The sequence below is a fragment of the Schistocerca cancellata genome, chromosome 2, assembly GCF_023864275.1.
Source record: "Schistocerca cancellata isolate TAMUIC-IGC-003103 chromosome 2, iqSchCanc2.1, whole genome shotgun sequence".
Classification (NCBI taxonomy): Eukaryota; Metazoa; Arthropoda; class Insecta; order Orthoptera; family Acrididae; genus Schistocerca; species Schistocerca cancellata.
The window spans coordinates 1,142,141,952-1,142,169,165 of NC_064627.1; the positions used below are offsets into that span (position 1 = coordinate 1,142,141,952).

Below are 27,214 nucleotides of genomic sequence, written 5' to 3' on the forward strand. Positions count from 1 at the left end.
TAGAGTACAGCTTCATATGGTAGTGAAACACGAACTGTGGGAAAACCAGAACAAAAGAGGATCGAAGCATTTGAGATGTGGTGATACAGACGAATGTTGAAAATTTGGTGAACTGATATGGTAACGAATGGGGAGATTCTGTGCAGAGTCAGAGAGGAAAGAAATACGTGGAAAACACTGACGAGAAGAAGGGGCAGGTTGATAGGACATCTCTTAAGATGTCAGGGAATAACCTCCTTGATAGTAGAGGGAACTGTAGAGGGTAAAAACTGTAGAGGAAGACAGAGATTGGAATACATCGGCATGAGGATGTAGGTTGCATGTGCTACTCTGAAATGAAGAGGTTGACATAACATGAATAGAATGGTAAGAAACCCTAATAACTGTCATAGTGGGAAGTGCACTCTGCCATGCACCTCACAGTGGTTGCTGAGTATAGATATAGATGTAGAGACGAATTTGTGGCAGGCCACACCCACTGATGAAGAAAAAAAAAACTGCATGTTCTCAGTTTTCCCCCGATTGAAATGGTTAAAACAACCACCTTGCATTATAGAGGAATGGCATCCATATTTGTTTAGATTTGGTTTGCTAATACCTTTGAAACAGTATGTGTTTTATGTTTAGAAGAGATTCTATTATAAGCATGCAGTTTTGTGGGATTTTCCGAGCTTGCCTTTAACTTTATTACTTGGCAGTAATAAATTGGGAGCCTCTGACCTTTTATTTGTTGTTGTTGTTGTGGTCTTCAGTCCTGAGACTGGTTTGATGCAGCTCTCCATGCTACTCTATCCTGTGCAAGCTTCTTCATCTCCCAGTACCTACTGCAACCTACATCCTTATGAACCTGCTTAGTGTATTCATCTCTTGGTCTCCCCCTACGATTTTTACCCTCCACGCTGCCCTCCAATACTAAATTGGTGATCCCTTGATGCCTCAGAACATGTCCTACCAACATATCCCTTCTTCTGGTCAAGTTGTGCCACAAACTTCTCTTCTCCCCAATCTATTCAATACTTCCTCAAAGCCTGTGCTACAAAACACTGGTGACTACTTTGAAGGACAGTAACAGGTGCAAACACATAACTCTTTTGTATCGGTTGTGAATAAATAGTTGCCACCATTTAAGTTCCAACCCTCATAGATATGTAAAAAAAGGTATAGTTGTAGTCAACCTGGAAGCTGGTTTGAACATCGCAGAGCTCCAACTTTTGAAATTACCCAGCCAGTTACGGGGGCGGGAGGTGGGGCTACAGTTTAATGTTGCAGGCTTGAATGTTTGAGCATCTGTGTGTGAATGTGTGTATGATTACAAGAAAAAAGAGCACAAACTTGAAAACCAGTGTGAATATTGTTTTCTGTTACATGTTTCTATGCTCCACATGTTACTCTTCTATAGGTGGATGTGTTGCCTTTCTCTTATTTTACATACTGGAATACAATGTTCAGAATTCTGAAGGTGGTAGGGATAAAATAAGGGAATGGAAAGTTCTGTACTGGAAAGTTCTCTACAACTTGTACAGAAACCACACTAGTTATTAGAGTCAAAGGACATAAAATCAAAGTAGCACTTCATAAGTTTTGCTGTTTGGGCAACAAAATAATTGATAATATCTAAAATAAAGATGATGGAAAATGCAGATTGGCTACAGTGAAACTTGGATCATAAACAGTACAAACAAAAAGAATGTATAAGCTTTAGAAACATGGCCCAACATAAGAATGCTGATGGTCAGACTGTACGACAAATGATGAGGTACGGAATCTATTTGGCAAGAAAGGAATTTGTGGCACAGCTAGATGAAAGGCAGGGATCAGTTAGTAAGATACATCCTGAGGCATCATAGAACTGCCAGTTTAGTAAATGGAGGGAGGTACGGAGGGTAGATATTCTACAGGGAGAGCTAGACTTACTGTGAGCTGGTTCAAATAAATATACTTTGTAGTAGTTATGCAGAGCTGGAGAGTCTTCCCCAAGATAAACTAGTGATGTGTGGGCAGTGGCATCAATCAATCTTCGGACTAATAGTCGAATATATTCACCTCGTCCTTGTTTCTTGACTTTACTAACCTTTCTGGGCATACATTCACAAATGTCCAGAGATTTTCACAGAGATTTATTTTAAACTGTATACATATATTGTTTTTATTCTTATAGCAATCTGGCTTTGCAATATTTTTACAATTTCTGTGCTAGAATTGCAATTATTCCTTCTTCTGCAACCTGTTCACTCTGTCTATTTGTTTTTCCTCTTCCACATTTATTGTAACTTACAAATCATTCTTTTCTTCACAAATACTGCATACTGAACTTCGACGGGTTTCTGTTATTTAATGTTTCCTAAACATCCCAAGTAAACAGTTAGACAGCCATCAAAATTAAAATACTTCATTACATCTGATGCAATAAGATATTGAATAAATCTGATGTTGAATTAGGGGCTGAATATAAGTTACAGTTTAAGTTTTACTGCTGGAAGTGGCTGGGTGAGCTGGTTCTTACGTCAGAGGAAGATAAAGGCTAACTATTCTCAGTAGCGCCATTTTGAAATGCTGCTGAATTCAAACCGACCTCTGATCTGATGACAGCCTTTTTTACTCAATAGTATCTCTTCTTTTCTCTCAAATACACTGCCTGACAAGAAAGTGAACCATCCAGAAGACATGGCCACATTTTAATGCAACTTCGTACACATACACAGCATGGAACATGTATGTAATGACTAGGGTTGCAATCCCCTGAGACTGGTAAAATGGCCACTAGAGTGTGTTAGTGCTGTTCACATTGAACTTTGTTACCAGGCTCGTTAGGGTACCCAGATGAACAGCGGCAGATGTTGAGTGACCATTGTGAAGGACACAGAAATACTGTTTACTCTTGTGAGGCATTTTCATCAGCAACTGGCAGAATTTGAAAGAGGCCTCGTTGTAGGTCTCTGTTTGGTTGACTGGTCAAACTGTACAATATCCATTATTTGTGGTGCATTAAGATGTGACAGTAGCCCAACGTTGGACTGCACGGACATATGAGGGCAAGCATACTTGTCAGTGTTCTGGTCGACCATCAAGCACTTTGTGACCCCTTCAACACTGGTGTCTGCCATCTGAGAACAAATGATGACTTGCCTATAATGTTCTGTGTCATCCCACACCATTGGTCGGAGACAAAAACAGCCACATTAATTACGGTCCCATTTGTAGGCTGCCATTAACACAACACAAACGGCTTTGTTTGGAGTGTTGCCATGACTGGGAAGCACTGATTGCTGATGAATGGCTTCACACTATGTTCAGTGACGAATTGTGGTTCTGCACTATCATAACCCTCATCAGTGATTGTGGAGGCGAACTAGGGAGAGACACATTCCTCTAATGTTTTGGAGATGCACAACGTTGTCACTTCTGGAATAATCAGGAACAACTTCATGTCACAGCTGGTAGCGATTGAGGGAACACTGGTGGCACCATATATGGTATGGGATGTTGGACGTGATAACAGATGTAGTTGTTGGTCATCCACAACATACCACACAGAACTGGGAGCAACATTCATTGAACGTCCAATTGCTCGTGCAGTATGGCCTCTTTGAATTTTGAATGTAGGATGTCTTCTTGGAGGACCAAAGTCACACCTGCTGACAGGGAAAGTACCCCTTCCTCAAAGCCTTTGCTTAATTGTGGCAAAAAGGGCATAAGGTCGAGTTGGATATTATGCTTAACAATCTTGACAAGGTGATGATTAGCTCTTCCATTAGCATGAGCCTGCTTTGCCATACAAAAGGATCATGTCAGTGTATTCTGATTCACCATACAGAAGGATCATGTTAGCGCGTTCTGCAAACGTGTACCTAACCAAGCTGCTCTAACACTCACAGACATGTGAATGAAGCTCGAACCAGGTCAGAGAGGTAGGATAGACGTCAAACGACAACATCAGCCAATTCGACATAAGCACCTCCCACCGCAACCACCAGCTGCAAATCTACCCAGTGAACATTTTCGAATGGCTGTAGCATGGAAATGGCACACTTCGGGACATGGGTTCCTATTCAAAATTTTATGTACTCACTGCCCTCTAACAAGTCCTAGAAGATTGTAATGGGAATTTCTGAACTCCCTGTATAAGATATCTTAGACGACAATCAGTTTGGCTTAAGAAAAATAAGGAAACTTTCATGTGACTGATCAAGTTAGAAAGTGTTCAACTATGTGTAATGGTGCACGATACTTGAAATTATTGGAGAAATATTTAACACTATATAGAAAGATTGGTAATACACAGTATGTACCAGACCCATTGGAACAATAAGAAAAGAAGTGCTCCGATAAAAATGGGTGTAAGGCAAGGATGCACTCTCACTCTCCTGTTCAATTTGTATGAAGAAGCAACAATGGAAGTAAAAGAGATATCAGCAGTGAGATTCAAATTCAAGGCTACAGGATATCAATGACACGATTTGCTGATGGCACTGCTATTCACGGTGTGAGTGATGAAGACTTCCAGGGCATGTTGAATGGAACGAATGGACTAATGAGCACATAGTATAGTGCGGGAATAAACCAAATAAAGACCAAACTGATAGCAGAAATGAGATTATTGACAAAAGTGACATAAAATAGGGATCTTGAAGCAGACCAAGTAAGGGAATTCTGCTACCTTTGAGGCAAAATAATGCATAATGGATATAGCAAGAATGATACAAGAACCAACTGGCACATGCAAAGAGAACATTTCTTACTAAAAGAAATCTACTGGTATCAAGCACAGGTCTTAATATCAGGAAGAAATTCCTGACACTGTACAGCAGGAGCACATCATCGTATGGAACCGAAAGATCAACTGTGGGGAAACTTGAAGAGAAGAGAATGGAAGTGTTAAGAGATGTAGTATTACGGCAAGATGTTGAATATTAAGTAGACTGATGAGGTAACAAATAGGTGGTCCTTCACAGAATCGATGAGGAAAGTGGTGTGGAAAATAATTAGGAGAAAGGGCAGGCTGATATGGGATGTTTTCAGATGTCAGAGAATAGCTTCCATGATCCTAGAGGGGGCAGTAGACAGCAAAAACTGAAGGGCAAGACAGATATTGGAATATATCCAACTAATAACTGAGATTTTTGGATGTTTGTCCTATGCTGGGATAAAGAGCATGGCACAGGAGAGAAGTAGTTGTGGGTGCATCAAATCAGGCAGCAGGGGAAGAGGGAGGGAGGGGGAGGGGGAGGGGAGAGAGAGAGAGAGAGAGAGAGAGAGAGAGAGAGAGACGGTGGGTGGTGCAACATACAGCCCACAAATGTCACAAATATTACATGAAAAAAAGTTGTATCTGTCTTCACTCTTTTTGGAACCTGCTGTTTCACATATTTCAAATGTGAGCCCCTTGCATCTCTCACCGGAGTTTGTTGAACATTTATGCGGAAATTTTATACCAGATTAGATTAGATTTACTTTCATTCCAATTGATCCATAGTGAGGAGGTCCTCCAGGATGTGGAACATGTCAGAAAAACAACAATACATGACAAATATTTATAACTAAAACAAATAAGCTAATGTACCATTCCACAGGTCCCAAGTGGAATGATCGTCATTTTTTAATGAACACTAAGAGTCATTTTACAAATACTAATGCACTGAATTTAAAATAAAAAAAGTTTTTTTATTTATTTATAAGGTAATAAACATGTAATACAACTACTGTAATACTTATTTACAATGAACACATTACTGCACTGAAATGATGCAGAAGTTAGATTATACTTACACACACACACACACACACACACACACACACACACACACACACACACACTTTCAGTGAACACATTACTGCACTGAAATTGTGCAGAAGCTATGTTGTACTTATATACAAATCAGTTGGTTTTACTAAGAAATTCATCAATCGAGTAGAAGGAGTTGGCCACCAATAAATCCTTTAGGCTTCTCTTAAACTGAATTTCATTGGTTGTTAAGCTTTTTATGGCTGCTGGCAAGTTATTGAAAATGTGTGTTCCTGAATAATGCACACCTTTTTGTACAAGACTAAGTGACTTTAAATCCTTGTGAAGATTATTCTTATTTCTAGTATTGATTCCATGAATTGAGCTGTTGGTTTGAAAAAGTGATATATTTTTAATGACAAATTTCATTAACGAATAAATATATTGGGAAGCTGTAGTTAGTATCCCTAGTTCCCTATACAGGCTACTGCAGGATGTTCTTGAGTTCACACCACATACAATTCTTACTGAACGTTTTTGTGCCCGGAAAACTTTAGCTTGGCTTGATGAATTACCCCAAAAAATAATCCCATATGACATTATGGAATGAAAGTAAGCATAGTATGCCAGCTTTTTCATTTTTATATCCCCTATGTCTGACAAAATTCGCATTGCAAACAGAGATTTGTTAAGACGCTTCAGCAGTTCTGTGGTGTGCTCCTCCCAGTTGAATTTATTATCAAGCTGTAATCCCAAGAATTTAACACTGTCCACTTCTTCTATCTTCTTGTCATCGTATGTTAGACATATACTCTTGGGACACCCCTTACAAGTTCTGAACTGCATGTAGTGTGTTTTTTCAAAGTTTAGTGACAAAGAATTGGCTAGGAACCAGTGATTAATGTCCACAAATATTTTATTGGCTGATCTTTCTAAGACTACACTTGATTTGCTATTTATTGCAATGTTTGTATCATCAGCAAACAAAACAAACTTGGCATCTGGTAATGTTACTGATGAAAGGTCATTGATATACACAAGAAAAAGTAAGGGCCCCAAAATGGAACCTTGTGGGACCCCACATGTAATTAGTTCCCAGTTGGATGATGCCTGATAGCTTGATACACGTCTCTTTCCTAATAACACCCTTTGTTTCCTGCCAGAGATATAAGATTTGAACCATTTTGCAGCATTTCCTGTTACACTATAATATTCTAGTTTACTTAAAAGGATATTGTGATTTACATAGTCAAATGCCTTTGACAGATCACAAAATATACCAGTTGCCTGCAATTTTTTGTCTAATGAATTAAGCACATTTTCACTGTAAGTGTAGATAGCCTTCTCAATATCAGAATCTTTTAGAAATCCAAACTGTGACTTTGACAGTATGTTATTTGAGATAAGATGGTTATAAAGACGACTGTACATTACTTTTTTGAAAATTTTTGAGAATGCTGGCAACAGTGAAATTGGACGGAAATTTGATGCTATTTCTTTATCTCCCTTCTTTAACAGTGGCTTAACTTCAGCATATTTCACCCATTCAGGAAATATTCCACTGATAAACGACAGGTTACACAGATAGCTTAATATGTTACTTAGCTCAGAATCACATTCTTTAATTAACTTTGTTGATATTTCATCATATCCACTAGATGTTTTTGATTTTAAAGATTTTATGATGGACATTATTTCTGTTGGGGTAGTGAGGATCAAATTCATATTATGGAAGTTACTTGAAATGTCTGGTCTAAGGTAATCCATAGCAGCATCTACCGAACCAGACAACCACATCTTTTCAGTAACAGTTATAAAATGTTTGTTAAAAAGTTCTGCAACACTATACACATCTGTCACCAATGTATCATTTACTCTTAATGCTATTTGTTCCTCTTCATGTCTGGTTCTACCGGTCTCCTCCTTCACTGTATCCCATATTGTCTTTATTTTGTTATCTGATATGACTATCTTTTCCTTGTAATATACAGGGTGTTTCAAAAATGACTGGTATATTTGAAACGGCAATAAAAACTAAACGAGCAGCGATAGAAATACACCGTTTGTTGCAATATGCTTGGGACAACAGTACATTTTCAGGCAGACAAACTTTCGAAATTACAGTAGTTACAATTTTCAACAACAGATGGCGCTGCGGTCTGGGAAACTCTATAGTACGATATTTTCCACATATCCACCATGCGTAGCAATAATATGGCGTAGACTCTGAATGAAATTACCCGAAACCTTTGACAACGTGTCTGGCGGAATGGCTTCACATGCAGATGAGATGTACTGCTTCAGCTGTTCAATTGTTTCTGGATTCTGGCGGTACACCTGGTCTTTCAAGTGTCCCCACAGAAAGAAGTCACAGGGGTTCATGTCTGGCGAACAGGGAGGCCAATCCACGCCGCCTCCTGTATGTTTCGGATAGCCCAAAGCAATCACACGATCATCGAAATATTCATTCAGGAAATTAAAGACATCGGCCGTGCGATGTGGTTGGGCACCATCTTGCATAAACCACGAGGTGTTCGCAGTGTCGTCTAAGGCAGATTGTACCGCCACAAATTCACGAAGAACGTCCAGATAGCGTGATGCAGTAATCGTTTTGGATCTGAAAAATGGGCCAATGATTCCTTTGGAAGAAATGGCGGCCCAGACCAGTACTTTTTGAGGATGCAGGGACGATGGGACTGCAACATGGGGCTTTTCGGTTCCCCATATGCGCCAGTTCTGTTTATTGACGAAGCCGTCCAGCTAAAAATAAGCTTCGTCAGTAAACCAAATGCTGCCCACATGCATATCGCCGTTATCAATCCTGTGCACTATATCGTTAGCGAATGTCTCTCGTGCAGCAATGGTAGCGGCGCTGAGGGGTTGCCGCGTTTGAATTTTGTACGGATAGAGGTGTAAACTCTGGCGCATGAGACAATACGTGGACATTGGCGTCATTTGGACCGCAGCTGCAACACGGCGAACGGAAACCCGAGGCTGCTGTCGGATCACCTGCTGCACTAGCTGCGCGTTGCCCTCTGTGGTTGCCGTACGCGGTCGCCCTACCTTTCCAGCACGTTCATCCATCACGTTTCCAGTCCGTTGAAATTTTTCAAACAGATCCTTTATTGTATCGCTTTTCGGTCCTTTGGTTACATTAAACCTCCACTGAAAACTTCATCTTGTTGCAACAACACTGTGTTCTAGGCGGTGGAATTCCAACACCAGAAAAATCCTCTGTTCTAAGGAATAAACCATGTTGTCTACAGCACACTTGCACATTGTGAACAGCACACGCTTGCAGCAGAAAGACGACGTACAGAATGGCGCACCCACAGAGTGCGTTGTCTTCTATATCTTTCACATCACTTGCAGCGCCATCTGTTGTTGAAAATTGTAACTACCGTAATTTCGAAAGTTTGTCCGCCTGAAAATGTACTGTTGTCCCAAGCATATTGCAACAAATGGTGTAGTTCTATCGCTGCTCGTTTAGTTTTTATTGCCGTTTCAAATATACCGGTCATTTTTGAAACACCCTGTATTTGCTTTGACACCCGTATTACAGTCTTTAATATTTTGCAGTATTTCTTATAATGTGCTATAGCATCAACATTGGAAATGTTTCGGATTGACAGATACAGTTTTCTTTTTGTTTTACAAGATACCCCTATTCCTCGAGTAATCCATGGTTTCTTTGTAGACTTTGCTCTAACCTTGGTAAGTTTTGGGGGAAAGCAGTGTTCGAATAAGGTAAGCACTTTATTAGCAAAAATGTTGTAACAGCTGCTCTTTGCCCTCCTTATCCATCATTTCTCTAATCAAACAAGGGAAAAAGAACTTAACATAGGTTTTCTGTTACCTTAGAATTCAAAAAATCTTAATATGGGAAGTATCTACTTTGTCATCTGAGAGCAATGCCAGAAAGCCATATCACACTTTCTTGAAAAATCCTTTTTTGCTGCCTCTTTATGTCTGTTCACTGAGAAGCATGTTTGGGGTTCTGTTTTCTTGGACGTATTCAAATGAATCACATACACTTGATAAATACACATTGTATTTACTTGGCAACAGTGAAGAATTATGTCACAGGTTTGCTTTATGTGAAGCTCCAGTATCAATTATATGCTACTACTTATGGTCTTCTTGTAGCAAAATAATGGACAAAAGCCGAGTTGCAGTCTAATTTGGAGTGCATCAAATTACATTCCCTCAGTGATTTACATCTGCTTCACAATTACTACAATAATTTCCACCTCAAAACTTGTCCTCTTTTAACTGTCTTCCTTCAGATTACCAACTTGTTTCGTGGTAAATGTGGCAATCAAATTATAAACTGAAGACTTGGAAGTGTGTTGTCCTTTCCTGCTTCCTTACAATACAGTGGAACCTCACATAGTGAGCATAATTCATTTCAGTAGCTTGCTTGTAGTGCGAAACACTTGTTAAATGAAACAGTTTATCCCATAAAAATTAATGTGAAATACGATAATGTGTTCCGTGAAGGAAAGGTACTAAATGTTTTATCTTATTCATGCCATTTATGTGAAGAAAATAATAAATACAGTTTTATGTACTTTATTATTCACAATACAACACTTGATGAAAACATAACAAAGCATTATTGACAAATAAATTTTTAGTGTGCATAGCCACTGCTTTTTTGAGGTGATCATTTTCAATGTACAATGCAACCAATTCCCATACTCTCAGCATTTGTCTTAGAAGATTGCTGCTTTGCTGTTACTGCCTCCTCCTCTGAAGAACTCCTCTCCACGACTTCCTGCAGTCAAACACATTGCAACTCCATAAGCTCTTCAATGGTCATTCCTTAGCTGTGATCTTCCACAAGCTCAGCAATATCATTGACATCCACTTCCAGTCCCCCGCTCTTGGCCAGAGAAACAATCGCGTTGACTACAGACTCCACAGGTATGAACTCAAATGCCACTGAGTGACCTTTGACAATGCATTCCAGCCAAAACTTCTTCCAAGCAGAGGTGAGAGTCTTCTTGAACCACTTCCCATGCCTTTTCAATCCTCTTCATGCAGGCAACGATGTTGAAGTGATATTTCCAAAACTCTGAGTGAGATTGTTAGCTTTAGTCAACCCAATGCTCAAAGAGTGCTTTAGCGTATAGTTTCTTAGAGTTAGAAATAATCTGTTGGTTCATATGCTGGAGCAACAGAGTGGTGTTGGGAGGCAGAAATTGGATCTTGATGAATGAAATTCTTCAAGATGGTCTTGTAGGCCTGGAAAGTGGGCAGGAGCATTGTCCATAACAAGCAAGATATGGAGTGTCAGATTCACCTCAAGCAAATATTTTTTCACCAAAGGACCAAACACTTCATTGACACAATCATAAAAAAGATCATGTGTCACCCAAGTCTTGTTGTTGGACTTCCATATCACATTTAACATGCTTTTTGAAGGCTTATGGAGTTTCTGAATGATAAACAAGCAATGGTTTAGTTTTCAAATTGTCACCTGCATTGGCATAGAATAGCAGTGTGAGACAGTCTTTCACTGGCTTGTGATAGGACAATGCATCCTCCTCTGCTGTTATAAAGGCATGCTTCGGCATTTTTTTTTTAGAACAGACCTGTCCAGTCACAATAAAAAACCCACTGCGGCAGATAACCCTCAGAACCTACAAGCATCTTGAAGTTGCTGATGAAGTTGTCTGCTGCCTTTGTGTTGGAGCTGGCTGCTTCGAGGTGCCTCACAACACTGTTGATACTGGTTCTTCTCTAAAACTTCTCAAACCACCCACAGCTTCCCTTAAACACTTCTTAGGCCAGTGATGATCCTGGCACAATCTTAAAGAGGTCAGCAAAAATCATTCTTGCCTTCTCACAAATGATCTTCTTGTTAATAGTGTTGCCTTGCAATTGCTTTTCATTTACCCATATAAGGAGCAACCTTTCAACATCATCCAGAGAACAAAACTGTTGTTTAGATACTCTTGTCTCCTTAATCTTGTCCTTGTTCTCAAGGATGGTGAACATAGTTGATGTAGACCGATTGCTTGTGCATGCTAAACAGCAACACTCACACCACGTTCGCATCTTTCAATAATTTCACATTTCATTCTAATGTCATTTTCTTTCTCTTATGATTATCTTCTTGCAGCTTTATCTTCGGGGACATTGCTACGAAGGTTATTACAATTTGAAGAAAAAAGAAACCACTGTGTGAACACAAGTTTAGAAAAATGTGTGATCACAAGCTGCACTAAGATGGTAGCAGAAAGAGCTCTAAACCCACACTGCAGAACGTTTCTGGAAAAAATTTTTGACCTACAGTGTCATCCATTTTATCTTGCTTTGGTCACACTGATTTCAAAGCTTGAATAAGTACATTATTTCCCAGAATTTATAACAAACTGCACCTTTCATTTTTGTTGTTGCAATAATTAACTCTCATGGGTTTACAGCTCTTTAGATATAAAAGAAAGACAACAAAAAAATCTAAGAGAAATTTTGAACTGCCTACCTTGATACATTTATGACTAAGTAGTCTGCAACATCAGCAAATTTCCGGATTCCAGACACATAATCTTCTAAAGGGTCTTCAGAATTTTTATTTTTACCAAGATTGACTCCAATGATTCCTACATAATTGGTTTTTCGTAAATTATGTAATCGATTGTATACAATGTCATGACCTTCACTGTTGAAACCATATCTGGAAAGAAATTTTTGCAGTGTTTTTCAAAATATTTTTGACATTTTGTATCTATTATGTACTCTCACACATATTACATACAAAAATCATTTGTAACAGCAATCATCCAAGAGTTTCTTAGAATTTCTGTCAGTATGTATATACTGTAAATCTACAGTGATGAATCATGATGAAAGAGAGAGAATAGATACGAATTTACATTGCAATAACGAAACCAAGTAAGAGAATAGATGTATAGCAGAGGGTAAAACAAACACACACACACACACACACACACACACACACACACACACACACACACACACACTCTGCATTAAATCTACATCAGTCAAGTGAAATGAAGACATCAAGGGAGTGTGGGTATTTTCAAACACTATGAGAGATGAATTATGTTTTGTTCATGCCACAGCTTTATAAATTAGCACTTCACAATAAAACTGGGTAAGTGCGAACAGTATGCCAGGCAATGTATGATTACTTGTGATTTCATCTAAGACTTTTATCACATGCAATGCTTCTCACCATGTGGCAGTGGAAGTGCAGATTTTCGCTTTTTATGACAATGACAACTGGCATACCAGCTACGACAGGATCATGTGAAAAGTACAAATGTTGAACTGACTGAAATACTCAGAATGTGAGCAGGGAAACAAATACTTATACTTTACATCAATATTTTTACCATGTAAATACATTTGCATATTTACAACAGAAATTAATGATATGCTGAGAGTGTATTAAAGTGAACATCTTATTTTTCAGATTTCCATCACCCTATGTAATTTCACAGAAAATTTGTAAAAATCCTTCTGGTGTATCAAGAGATATGCCATGATGACAGTTCGGAGAGTCTCTTCAGCTCACACGAATAACACAGAATTCAAGATGTGGTCATTGACCCTACATAGGACCTTGTGCTCTTTGCACTCATCGAGATTTTTTTTTTTTTTTTTTTTTAAATATGCATTTGCAGTAAAAAAAGCTGTTGATATTATTTAGAAACTGTATCTACAAAGCAGAGCCCAAAAACACATTAGTAATACTACAAGAAACATAGTACAAAGTAAAACAGTAACAAAACTGGCAAGCCTAAGTTAAAACGACTGTTGTCTGTCTGAGAGAATTGTTTCACACACAACTGTGACAAATCATAATTGAATAACGTACAAATTTAATATACACTGAAGAGCCAAAGAAACTGGTACACATACCTAATATGGTGTAGGGACCCAGCGAGCATGCAACAGTATGTGACATGGACTCGACTAATGTCTGAAGTGGTGCTGGAGGGAACTGACAACATGAAACCTGCAGGGCTGTCCATAAATCCGTAAGAGTACGAGGGGATGGAGATCTCTCCTGAACAGCACGTTGCAAGGCATCCAAGATATGCCAAATAATGTTCGTGTTTGGTGGCCAGCAGAAGTGTCTGAACTCAGAACAGTGTTCCTGGAGCCGCTCTGTAGCAATTATGGACATGTGGAATGTCGAATTGCCAAAGTCTGTCTGAATGCACAATGTGCATGGATGGATGCAGGTGATGAAACAAGATGCTTAGGTACGTGTTGCCTGTCAAGAGTTGTATCTGGACACATCAGGGGTCCCATATCTGTCCAACTGCACACACTCCACACCATTACAGAGTCTCCACAAGCTTTAACAGTCCCCTGCTGCAATGTAAGGGTACATGGATTCATGAGGTTGTCTCCATACCTGTACACAGCAATTCGCTCAATATGATTTGAAACGAGACTCGTCCGACCAGGCGACATATTTCGTCATCAACAGTCCAATATCGATGTTGACGGACCCAGGCAAGGCATAAAGCTTTGTGTCATGCAGTCTTCAAGGGTACATGAGTGGGCCTTCGGCTCCGAAAGCCCATATTAACAATGTTTCATTGAATGGTTCGCACACTGACACTTGTTGATGGCCTAGCACTGAAGTCTGCAGCAATTTGCAGAAGGGTTGCACTTCTGACGCACTGAATGATTCCCTTCAGTCATCGTTGGTCCTGTTCTTGCAGGATCGTTTTCCGGTTGCACCAATATTGGAGTTTAATGTTTGACTGGATTCCTGATATTCACCGTACACTCATGAAATGGTCGTACAGGAAAATCCCCACTTCATCGCTACCCTGGAGATACTGTGTCATATCATTCATGTGCCGACTATAACACTATGTTCAAACTCACTTAAATCCTGATTATATCCCAATGTAGCAGCAGTAACCAATCTAACAACTGTGCCAGGCACTTGTTGTCTTATATAGGTATTGCCGACCGCAACACCGTATTCTGCCTGTTTACATATCTCTGTATTTGAGAATGCATGCCTATACCTATTTCTTTGGCACTTCAGTGTATATGTCTTTAATATTGACAGCCACATGTAGAAATCAATACTAAAAGTTATTCATTATTTTTTGTATCCTTATCATGAAATACAATTATTGTAGTTTCCTCTCAGTGTTACTGTACCTGTTAATGACTGCTTCATCCTCAAGCAAACGGAATACTCTAGGTTTATCATTTCCAGGTTGAGGTACAGGAGTGACAGAACCAACTTCAACGAATCCGAAACCAATTTTATTAAGAGCTTCAACAGCTTCTCCTTGCTTATCAAATCCTGCAGCAATTCCAACAGGGTTATTCAATTTTAATGTTCCCAGTGAGGTGCTCTAGAATGAAACTAAAAAAATTTAGAAAATATGATCAAATGCTATAAATAATGAACACTACAGAAATTCTGAACTATGAAGTAAAAGTTTACACTGTCTTACCAAAGTATCTGGATCTTTATATTTGCTTCTCAAGACAAAACCATATTTTGAGACTGTTACAGCAAAATTGTGTGAAAATTCAGGATCAACTTTATGCAAGGCAGGCATCAAAAATTTCTCATAAAATATCTCATTTTCTTGGAAAATATTTAATGCTACAAACATGCCTGCAGCACCACCCGAAACTAAAAGCAGGGATTTTATTTTGTTCTGTGGAAAGAAAGAACAAAAATATACAGTTTAAATATGAAGACCAACTATGTAATAATTTATTACATGTATGTGTATTTTACTGAAATAAGCTCTGATGCTTAATCTTTAAATAATAAAAATAAATAAGCAAAATCAAAGACATTTGGGACATGTTAATACTACGGTAACTGACTGAAGATTACTAAGGGTGTTGAAGTATTACCAAAATGTATATTCAGTGCTCACTTTTAACCGTTACGTAATGATGTTGCATGTGATGTCATATGTCGGAGATGTGTTGTAAAGTTGGCATGTAGGAAGAGGGCATTCTGATGCAGGTTTTCATTCAATGTACTGATCTCTGTGGTATATTTCAATGTCAAGGGAGTGTTATTTGTAAAAGACTGTTGTGTGTGTTAGGTGTGTGATGGATCTGACAGAGAAGTTTAATAGATGTACTTCAACAGAGGAGACGCAGGACATACTGAGTATTATAACGTTTCTTCAGAAGTATTGCGTATAGGCAGAATAAGTTAAGTGACAAAAATGTGGAAAGCCTAGGAAGTGGCTCCAACCAGTAGCAATGATAATTTTATCTGACACTGTAGGGACGATAACTTTTGGAAACTGATTTGGTACTGAACTTGGTTCAAATGTTTAATCTAGCAATATCAGTTATTTAACTTACGATTTTTGTTATTGATCATCTGCATCACTTTGTTCCCAAAGAAAAATCATGCAATTACTGACTGTTTGGGAAGGGACAGAGCAGAAGTTTTACATTTCAAAGTATTTTCTGTTTGTTACAATTAATCAAAAGGAGTACTTTCACATTTTTTAAAAACTTAATTTATGTTTGTATTTTGTTTGTTGGAGGAAACTGGGAACTGGTTGGTGGGAGGGGTTTTTGATTTTTGGGGCTGACAATGGTAAGTAAGCACAGGTAGTTGTTTAGAGGAGAGTATGTGTTGTTTGGGTTTTGTGTTGAACTGTGTTTATTTGTTGATTTTTTGTTTTTGTGTAAGTCTAGATATTTTTGGTATGGTGATGTTTTCTGGAGAGTAAAATACTGGTATTTTGTTAAGATACATCTACTGAGTGTTTGGTTTTTTTTTATGAAAGTATTTGCATTATCTGGTGGATATAATCAATTTCGTTTTAGCTATACAGGCACACTGAAGCTAATGATACCAGATGTCCAATCATATTGGCACATTATTTTGTTTCTTTGCAATTGATGGGCACTGTGGAGTCCACTTTAGTGATGCAGGGCAAGTGCAAATAATAATAATAATAATAATAATAATAATAATAATAATAATAATAATAATAATAACAACAACAGTGTTACATCATATCGTGAACAGCATTGTTTTGTGGTTCATGAGTATTGTGGATTACATTTGAGCTATATAGGTGGAGTGAATTGGTCAATACTTGCATTTACATTGCCATAACCTTCCCCCTCCTGCATATATCAATAATTCATTGTTAGCTGGTATTGTGGAATTCAGCTACGACATAATAGTTAAACAGAAGACGATAATACCACCCCTTTGAGTTAGAAAGAAAGAGAGTGAGGTTAATGGATCTTTTTACATTTGAGAAGGAGGAAGTTAGTTGTAGCTACAGTTTATTTCCATCCACAATCCCCTAAATTCAAATTGGGTGTCCCATTAATTACATACTGGTTTTATGATTATTCCAAATATTTTTATTTATTTATTTATTTTTTAAAGCCTGAAATTTCTGTTACTGTGTGCATATTATGAGCGAGGGTGACTTCACAGTTGTTATTTTGGATTTAGAGGAGTTGCATATATCCACTGTTTTGATGACATCGCTAGCAGAAACCAATAACCAGTATCGAACACTTCAGTATTCCCGCATTTCTACAATACACGAAGAATTTAAAATACTCCAACAACCCCCACAATTTGACATCAGACACCTTTCTACAATTTGACATCAGACACCTTTCTAAGTATTCATTGTGTTTAATAACAAAACTGCCCTCAATTAGATTTGAACATTATTCAGTGAATACCTAATTAAATAATTTTCATTTGGGAGGGAAACATGGACCGGATTAGGGCATCACATTAATTCATGCACAAAATGTATCCCATAGCTATAACAATAAGGAACACTCTTTAAAGATATGGAATGAATTAAGTTACATGCTAATGGGCAAAAACAGCCACTGCAGCCTGCTTCCGTAAAGTGTACTAAAACAAATTAGGACTAGTGTCAATTTATTTGAAATGATAATTATGAGAATTACTTCTAGACTATGTTAGACACATACAGTAGGTGAGAAGCAGCTGCCCTGAAAAAGGATTCTGCTCCTCCTCTTAAATTACATGGTTCCCATTTTGACTAGTACAGTACTGTGAACAAAGAATTCCCAGACTTCTTGGGATGTTAATTCAGAGTAAAACTTCAAGCTTTTGACAATTACTGACTCTCAAAACTGCTGCTATGGTTGCCTTATATACACCATAGACAGCTTCTGACAGGTTGCTAATTATATAATACTATCTTGGCCACTCATTGTACCGCAAGCCGATGAACATTAATTTAGATCTTAGTGTCCAGAGTTTCCATTATCCAGTCAGGAAGATGCACTGATACCCACTGCAAAAACTGTTTCTGATGAGAACCACTTGTTGTTGTGGTCTTCAGTCCTGAGACTGGTTTGATGCAGCTCTCCATGCTACTATATTCTGTGTAAGTTTCTTCATCTCCCAGTACCTACTGCAGCCTACATCCTTATGAATCTGCTTAATGTATTCATCTCTTGGTCTCCTTCTATGATTTTAACCCTCCACGCTGCACTCCGGTACTAAATTGGTGATCCCTTGATGCCTCAGAACATCTCCTACCAACCGATCCCTTCTTCTAGTCAAGTTATGCCACAAACTCCTCTTCTCCCCAATTCTATTCAATACCTCCTCATTAGCTATGTGATCTACCCATCTGATCTTCAGCATTCTTCTGTAGCACCACATTTCGAAAGCTTCTATTCTCTTATTGTCCAAACTATTTATCGTCCATGTTTCACTTCCATACATGGCTACACTCCATACAAATACTTTCAGAAACGATTTCCTTACACTTAAATCAATACTCGATGTTAACAAATTTCTCTTCTTCAGAAACGCTTTCATTACAATTGCCAGTCTACATTTTATATCCTCTCTACTTTAACCATCATCAGTTATTTTGCTCCCCAAATAGCAAAACTCCTTTACTACTTTAAGTGTCTCATTTTCTAATCTAATTCCCTCAGCATCACCTGACTTAATTTGACTACATTCCATTACCCTCATTTTGCTTTTGTTGATGTTCATCTTATACCATCCTTTCAAGACACTGTCCATTCCGTTCAACTGCTCTTCCAAGTCCTTAGCTGTCTCTGACAGAATTGCAATGTCATCAGCGAACCTCAAAGTTTTTATTTCTTCTCCATGGATTTTAATACCTACTCCAAATTTTTCTTTTGTTTCCTCTACTGCTTGCTCAATATACAGATTGAATAGCATCAAGGAGAGGCTACAACCCTGTCTCACTCCCTTCCCAACCACTGCTTCCCTTTCATGCCCCTCAACTCTTATAACTGCCATCTGGTTTCTGTACAAATAGTAAATAGCCTTTCCCTCCCTGTATTTTACCCCTGCCACCTTCAGAATTTGAAAGAGAGTATTCCAGTCAACATTGTCAAAAGCTTTATCTACGTCTACAAATGCTCGAAACGTAGGTTTACCTTTCCTTAATCTTTCTTCTTAGATAAGTCATTGGGTCAGTGTTGCCTCACGTATTCCAACATTTCTACGGAATCCGACTGACAGTTCGGTAATTTTCACATCTGTCAACATCTGCTTTCTTTGGGATTGGAATTATTATATTCTTCTTGAAGTGTGAGGGTATTTTGCCTGTCTCACACATCTTGCCACTAGATGGTAGAGTTCTGTTCGGACTGGCTCTCCCAAGGCTGTCAGTAGTTCTAATGGAATGTTGTCTACTCCCGGGGCCTTGTTTCCACTCGTCTTTCAGTGCTCTTCACGCAGTACCGTATCTCCTATTTCATCTTCATCTACATCCTCTTCCATATCCATAATATTGTCCTCAAGTACATCGCCCTTGCATAGACCCTCTATATACTCCTTCCACCTTTCTGCTTTCCCTTCTTTGCTTAGAACTGGGTTTCCATCTGAGCTCTTGATATTCATACAAGTGGTTCTCTTTTTTCCGAAGGTCTCTTTAATTTTCCTGTAGGCAGTATCTATCTTACCCCTAGTGAGATAAGCCTCTACATCCTGACATTTGTCCTCTAGCCATCCCTGCTTAGCCATTTTGCACTTCCTGTCCATCTCATTTATTCCTTTTTGCCTGCTTCATTTACTGCATTTTTGTATTTTCTCCTTTCATCAATTAAATTCAGTATCTCTTCTGTCACCCAAGGATTTCTACTAGCCCTCGTCTTTTTACCTACTTGATCCTCTGCTGCCTTCACTATTTCATCACTCAAAGTTATCCATTCTTCCTCTACTGTATTTCTTTCCCCCATTCCTGTCAATTGTTCCCTTATGCTCTCCGTGAAACTCTGTACAACCTCTGGTTCTTTCAGTTTATCCAGGTCCCATCTCCTTAAATTCCCAACGTTTTGCAGTTTCTTCAGTTTTAATGTACAGTTCATAACCAATAGATTGTGGTCAGAGTCCACATCTGCCCCTAGAAATGTCTCACAATTTAAAACCTGGTTCCTAAATCTCTGTCTTACCCTTATACAATCTATCTGAAACCTTCTGGTATCTCCAGGCTTCTTCCTTGTATACAACCTTATTTCATGATTCTTGAACCAAGTGTTACCTATAATTAAGTTATGCTCTGTGCAAAATTCTACCAGACAGCTTCCTCTTTCATTTCTTAGCCCCAATCCATATTCACCTACTACGTTTCCTTCCCTTCCTTTTCCTACTGTCGAATTCCAGTCACCCATGACTATTAAATTTTCGTCTCCCTTCACTATCTGAATAATTCTTTTATTTCATCATACATTTCTTCAATTTCTGCGTCATCTGCAGAGCTAATTGGCATATAAACTTGTACTACTGTAGGAGGTGTGAGCTACATGTCTATCTTGGCCACAATAATGCGTTCACTATGCTGTTTGTAGTAGCTTTACCCGCACTCTTATTTTTTTATTCATTATTAAACCTACTCCTGCATTACCCCTATTTGATTTTGTATTTATAACCCTGTATTCATCTGACCAAAAGTCTTGTTCCTCCTGCCATCGAACTTCACTAATTCCCACTATATCTAACTTTGACATATCCATTTCTCTTTTTAATTTTTCTAACCTACCTACCTGATTAAGGGATCTAACATTCCACGCTCCGATCCGTAGAACGCCTGTTTTCTTTCTCCTGATAACGATATCTTCTTGATTTGTCCCCACCCGTAAATCCGAATGGGGGACTATTTTACCTCCGGAATATTTTACCCAAGAGGGCGCCATCATCATTTAATCATACAGTAAAGCTGCATGCCCTCGGGAAAAATTACGGCTGTGGTTTCCCCTTGCTTTCAGCTGTTCGCAGTACCACAACAGCAAGGCCATTTTGGTTAGTGTTACAGGGCCAGATCAGTCAATCATCCAGACTGTTGCCCTGCAACTACTGAAAAGGCTGCTGCCCCTCTTCAGGAACCACGCGTTTGTCTGGCCTCTCAACAGATACCCCTCCGTTGTGGTTGCACCTACGGTACGGCTATCTGTATTGTTGAGGTACGCAAGCCTTACCACCAACGGCAAGGTCCATGGTTCATGGACATAGATTCACTTAGATTCAGAAATCAATCATCTGAAGTACGTGTTCCAAGAAAACGGTGACTGTTCATGTGTTATGAAGGCAACATTCTAAAACAAAAGAAAATGTGACAATGTTGAATGCTCACATGGTGAGTCCCCAAATGTATTCCTTCCTTTCTGTGATACCACATTAAGTAAACTAGGCAATTTCCTAGGAAGACAAGGTATAAGACCTATTTTCTGACTTCCTAAGAAAATAAAGGAAATGCTAGGCCCTGTTAATGACAATTTTGGCCCCAGCAACCCTGGATCTGCCAGGAAGTTTCATATCAGCGCACACTCCGCTGCAGAGTGAAAATCTCATTCTGGAAACATCCCCCAGGCTGTGGCTAAGCCATATCTCTGCAGTATCCTTGCTTTCAGGAGTGCTGGTTCTGCAAGGTTCGCAGGAGAGCTTCTGTAAAGTTTGGAAGGTAGGAGACGAGATACTGGCAGAAGAAAAAATGTGAGGACCGGGCATGAGCCGTGCTTCGGTAGCTCAGATGGTAGAGCACTTGCCCGCGAAAGGCAAAGGTCCCGAGTTCGAGTCTCGGTCGGGCATACAGTTTTAATCTGCCAGGAAGTTTCATATCAGTGCACACTCCGCTGCAGAGTTAAAATCTCATTCTGGAACCCTGGGATAATTTGTAACATCCCTTGTGAGTCCAGAAGCAGTCAGTCCAACCATACCATTTCTGATTGCTGTGAAGAACATTCATGACAACTGAGAACTGAAGAAATCTGCAGTTGCTGACCATAGCCTCCAAACACAAATTTATTGTTTCATGGAACAAACATTTAGTCCCAGGCTTCAATATGCTGGCACTGTGTAACTAAAGAGGCTGTAGAAATAAGAATGTGTTAGAACTTTGATTATCTTTGATTGTGACAGTGGATATAATCTTGGTGGCACGTGGAAGTGAGCTCTCGATGCAGAAATTTTAGTCATGATGTTTACACTACTATGGAAGCAGTGGCACCACCAATGGAGATGCTGACTGCATCTGCGACATCATTACATAATTACTGACCAGTCAGAAGCCATCTGTGGGCTACATAAGGCCTCCACAGCAGCAGTTTTGACAGTCAGCTGCTCCTGACAAAGACAGCTGAGGTAATTGTCAAATTCTTGAAGTTTTACCCTAAACTTACACTGCAAGAAATCCGAAAATGTTTTATACAACAGTGCAGTAGTGAAAGACTTTATTCTCATGAATTTATATAGTTTTAAGCAGAACCGAAGGTACCTCAAACACTATCCTCTCCTGTGTCCCTGTCTCCTCTGCGGGAAGTACAGGATCTGCATTACTCAGCCACTTGACTGTGAGTGGTGTGTCAATGCTAGGTCTACGTGTCCTGTGCAAGGGACAGAGAGTATTCAGGCTGTTGTACCGATCCCCCTAACCAGTAAGCTGTAGATGCTTTGTCTCAAAACCAAAAGTGAGTCTAAGCCAGTGGGACTCAATTCATCTATTGGGAAACCTGCTTTATCCTGTCTCAAAGGGAGGCAAATGCAAAAGGGTAAGGGGTCTACTAATTGTCAGCATTTCAAATGTACGGTGAATAATGGTACCTCTCAGGGAAATGGCAGCAAGGTACAGATGCACTCAGTGTGAATACCTGGGGGCCTTATTCAACATGCTGAAGAGACTATCCAAGCAGCTACTGAGGAACATGATGCAATCAGCAGCACACTGAGGCACACGCTGGAATAAATGATGCCTCTCTCTGGGCTCTGAGCTCGTACCTGGATCATTCCAGCAACTGGCAGAGAAGACTGAGAAGGAAGACGAGCCTCGAGCAAGGAGTTTCAATGAAGCTCAAATCTGCAACATTGTCCCCAGAACTGATTATGGTACCCTGGTTTGGAGTTGAGATGAAGCACGGAACCAGACACTACAAAGGTTCTGTGACAAGCTAGGTTGTGCCACAGGATTGAGTCTCCCTAAATGGTTCAGGTATGCACTACACGTCACAGGCTGCTACCCAGGTAGCTGCTGTAGGAGGCTCAGAAGTATTTGTGTAAGATCCGAAGGAAACACAGACCCTTCAGTGATGTAGACCGAGTTAATGAATACATTACCAGTGACTGATAAATAGTCCTGTTTATAATGCATTACAATTTATCATGCAGCTTTATAATAAAATTTGCTACTTGCCATGTAGGTAACACAGCTTTTCAATTCTAAACATTTAAACTCAGAGAGGTTGAAAAAAATCAGGCAAATAGTTGCAAAGAAAGTTTTTTCATAATTTTAAAATTATTTTTTCAGAAGGTGTAATGGACATGCTGATTACATTAAACAGAGCCAAACGGCTCGTCATATTTGACATCCACCTTAAGAACACAAATAATCACACAACATTACTTAGGATTGAAGCACTATAGTATTACAGGTGTGCACATCAAATGCCAAGTTGACTTGTGTACAACAGACCACAGGGATTCTACCTGGATTACTATACTTGGCATTTGATCTGTCCACCTGTAGTACTACAGTGCTGTAATCCTAAGCTGTGGCTTGTAATTATTTGTGTTCTTAAGATGGATGTCGAATATGCCGATACCTGTTTGGGTTTATTTAATGTACTTAATCAGCATGTGGCTTAAGGTCTATTATACCTTCTGAAGAAGACAATTTTAAAACTGTAAAAACCCAATATATGGTTCCTATGAACCTTTATTTGCAACTGCTTGCCTGATTTCTTCAATCTCTACAACTTTACTGCCACACAGTTGCTGAAGTTGGATCCATGTTTATCATTCTAAATATCTGTATAATTTCTAAGAGTGACTCATTTAAGTACATTTTTAACTTTCTTTTCAGTTAATTGGGATTCTCAATTTCTTGTTTATGTACGTAATATGACAATACTTCAGCCGTTTAGTTGGAAATTATCATCATGTGATGGGTCAGAATTAACACCTGATGAAGATGATGGAGGCAGTCATCGTGAGCTTACGATTTTATTCATATTTGATGTGGCAAATTAGTCACGAACCTTTTATTCCATAGCTCTGTCATGGAAGACTTCATTATCAAGTGTTACTACTTTTCAGTAACTATGATATTTAATGACAGTAGTAGTGAGGCAGACTGCTAGATTCAAATCATTGCCCACTGAATATAAGCAAAAAAAAATTCCCATTCAAAGTAGACAGGCACTGCAATGCCAACTTGAGACATAACTTAAATTGATATTAAATGTCTTTAGCAATTTGTGTCTCAGGTTGGCATATGCAGTGCCTGTCGACTTTGAATGGTAAATTTTTTGCTTATCTTCAAAGGGTAATGATTTGAATGTAGCAGTCTGCCTCACTACTACTGTCATGAAATATTTGAACATCATTAACCTACTAGTTCATTCATTTCAAGCCTAATAATGTTTGCTTTGATCTTGGCTTTTTTCTTTTTTTTAACAGTGCATGGTTTTAGCCTTCATGATGACACAACGAACAATTTTGCAACGTTACTTGTAACACATTTTTAAATCTCGATTCAGCATGAAATAAAGAGGCTCTCTCCCCCTGGTCAATATTTTGATCCCATATGTTAGCCACTCTGTTTCTTGGCATCCATTGTAATTGTTCCTGATGTGCTGTAAATGAAAACTGGATTCATAATACTGTACGAATATTTTACTTCTGTCTTTCTTAGTAAACTTACGTCATTGTTTTTCCTGTTAATTCCTTTCTGAATACTGTGATTGAATCACCATTTATCACCTTTTTAACTAAACTTGACTAATGGTGAAATTTCTGTTGCTGCCTTTACAGCATAGGAGGCATGCAGTGCACTATTGGGGAACTAATGTCCATTTTGCGAAACAAAGTTGAATTTGGAAATTACTATCAATCAGTACCTATTTCCAGTCTGGTTAATAATATTTTACTGTGGCAAACAAACTGTAGCTGAACGTTTAGTAACTCTCACTGCCTTGGATCAGTATTATCTGAAGTCAATCAATGTGGGAATCTACTCACATAACGATTCATCAATTGTAAATCTAATATCACCTCTGACTGCTAGAAAAGTTAAATACACTTACTGGTAGAGGCACATACACCACTAGAACTGTTAATTTAGATGTTCCCAAGGCTACTAACAGCACTCGCAGAAATATTCAGTGCAGTATGCATTTAGGCTACTTCTTTGGCCTGGTGCTTTATCCCACTTAGATGTACACAGTCACTACATTCCCTTCTATAATGCCAACAGTAATGGGGCACTGTAGTCATTTCGGTTCATCTGTGCAATCTGAGTAATATATTAAGCTATGTATACGATGACAACGATTTTTTTTTTTAATTTTTCTGTTTCCCACTGTGAAACAAATCTATTACTCTAACATCACAGAAATCCCAATTTATCGTTATTTTCACTATAATGACGTCCAACGAGAATGGAAAGTGTAAACGCTATTACTTGAAGGTAATTAAATAGTCACTGAAAATAATGAAATACAACTATCCAAATGTTATCCCAATTCAAAAAAATGTTAAGAAAAAAAACATAGGCCGCAATAATCAAGGTAATTAGAGCGAAGCAACGATGTTACTCATGACATTCGCTAATCCAACGCATTATTCTCGTCAAATCCAATGGGTAACTTCAACCATCACAGTAAATTTTTCCCAATCAGCAGCTACTCACCAAAGCCATTGTCCCTCTCTGGCAGTGCAGTTTCGGATTAGTTCATAACACAAAATTTTGCACTATAAAATTATATGCCTTCTTTATAACATCAAATTTAACAGCTTTATGGCTTTAAATAAGACGACTGCATTCACGCAAGAAAATTTTTCTTTCAAAACATTGTGTACAAAATATGATTGTAAAGCAATCACAACCTCAAATTTTACTACAACAAGTAACAGCCATCACGACTAGCAAAACATACATTGCGCCCTCCAAAGTTTACTATTGACGAAAACACGCTCATGAAACGCCAAAGAGTCAAGGTTTTCTGTTCCAGAGGCAATGCGTATTAAGCGGAGTTCACACGCGTCTAATGTGGCGCCACAGCTTTTGGCTCGCTGTAGTGGCATCGTGAGCTACCATTCACATAGGACGCCGCAAATTGCACAGCTTTCAATATGACGTACATTGAAATCATGTGGATGTTATAGTGCAGCTTTAGAGCTGTGCCAAAAGTTAAATACAAGGAAGATGAAACACAAATATTGGATCCGAAAATATTTTTTCACACAAGGATAAAACAAGGGGAAACAAACAAATTTATAAAAGAAATAACACTCAGAGATGAAAATGCCGTCTGCAATGGCAAAGATTTCAAAATCCACAATTTATATAATGCTTGGTGTCACAAATTACGAAGTCCGTACGACTCGCTTTTTGATTAAATATATTAAGTTACTTTATTCATTCAAAAACCCTCTAAGACAGTGAGATACATCATTGGTTTGCACAACCAAACACTACTCTAGAAAACCAAACATAGGTTGCTATTCTTTTAGTTCTAGAAGCTGCGAGAGCGTACCTCACCACCATTCTTTTCACTTTTTTTCAGAAATACAATTAAAAAAACACTGAAATCGAATGGCGTACAGCAGCAGTTATAACACGATAACTGCGACAGAATGCTCGTGTTTTGAAATACTGCCCGCCAGGGATCAATGGTGGCACGAAAATGGTGCAACAAAGTACAACCAAGCTGAACTGTTTGTGACATGACAAAAGTTGCGACTCTTAAGTTGTGCCAATAAAAACTGGGAATTCACATATGTAACTACAATGCAACTGCAGTATGCCACTAGCTGTGGCGACACTTTCGTTGAGTGTGTGAACCTGGATTTCTACCTACGACCACACGCACGTGTTTTTCAGTGTTTCTGGTGGTATTCACATAAAAAATACAGACAAATGGTGCTGGCTGCACCATGCGTTTTCGCATGCTGTGCACTTGCAGACAGCTGCGTTTACGCATCGAGAATGGGCTGAGTAGCATTCGTTCTGCGTT

At 38.8% G+C, this 27,214-nt stretch overlaps 1 protein-coding gene across 1 annotated transcript in view; it reads right to left on the bottom strand.

Annotated features, from left to right (window-relative positions):
• The window catches only part of LOC126163177 (dihydroorotate dehydrogenase (quinone), mitochondrial), a 51,035-nt gene extending 24,850 nt beyond the window's left edge, over positions 1-26,185 (bottom strand). Inside the window, exons 1-4 of the mRNA XM_049920128.1 lie at positions 25,888-26,185; positions 15,187-15,396; positions 14,885-15,084; positions 12,213-12,404 (exon numbers count right to left, since the gene is read on the bottom strand). Coding sequence (XP_049776085.1) covers positions 12,213-12,404; positions 14,885-15,084; positions 15,187-15,396; positions 25,888-25,896 — 611 coding nt within the window. The 5' untranslated portion in view covers positions 25,897-26,185. The remainder of the gene's footprint in view (positions 1-12,212; positions 12,405-14,884; positions 15,085-15,186; positions 15,397-25,887) is intronic.
• Positions 26,186-27,214: the final 1,029 nt, after the last annotated feature.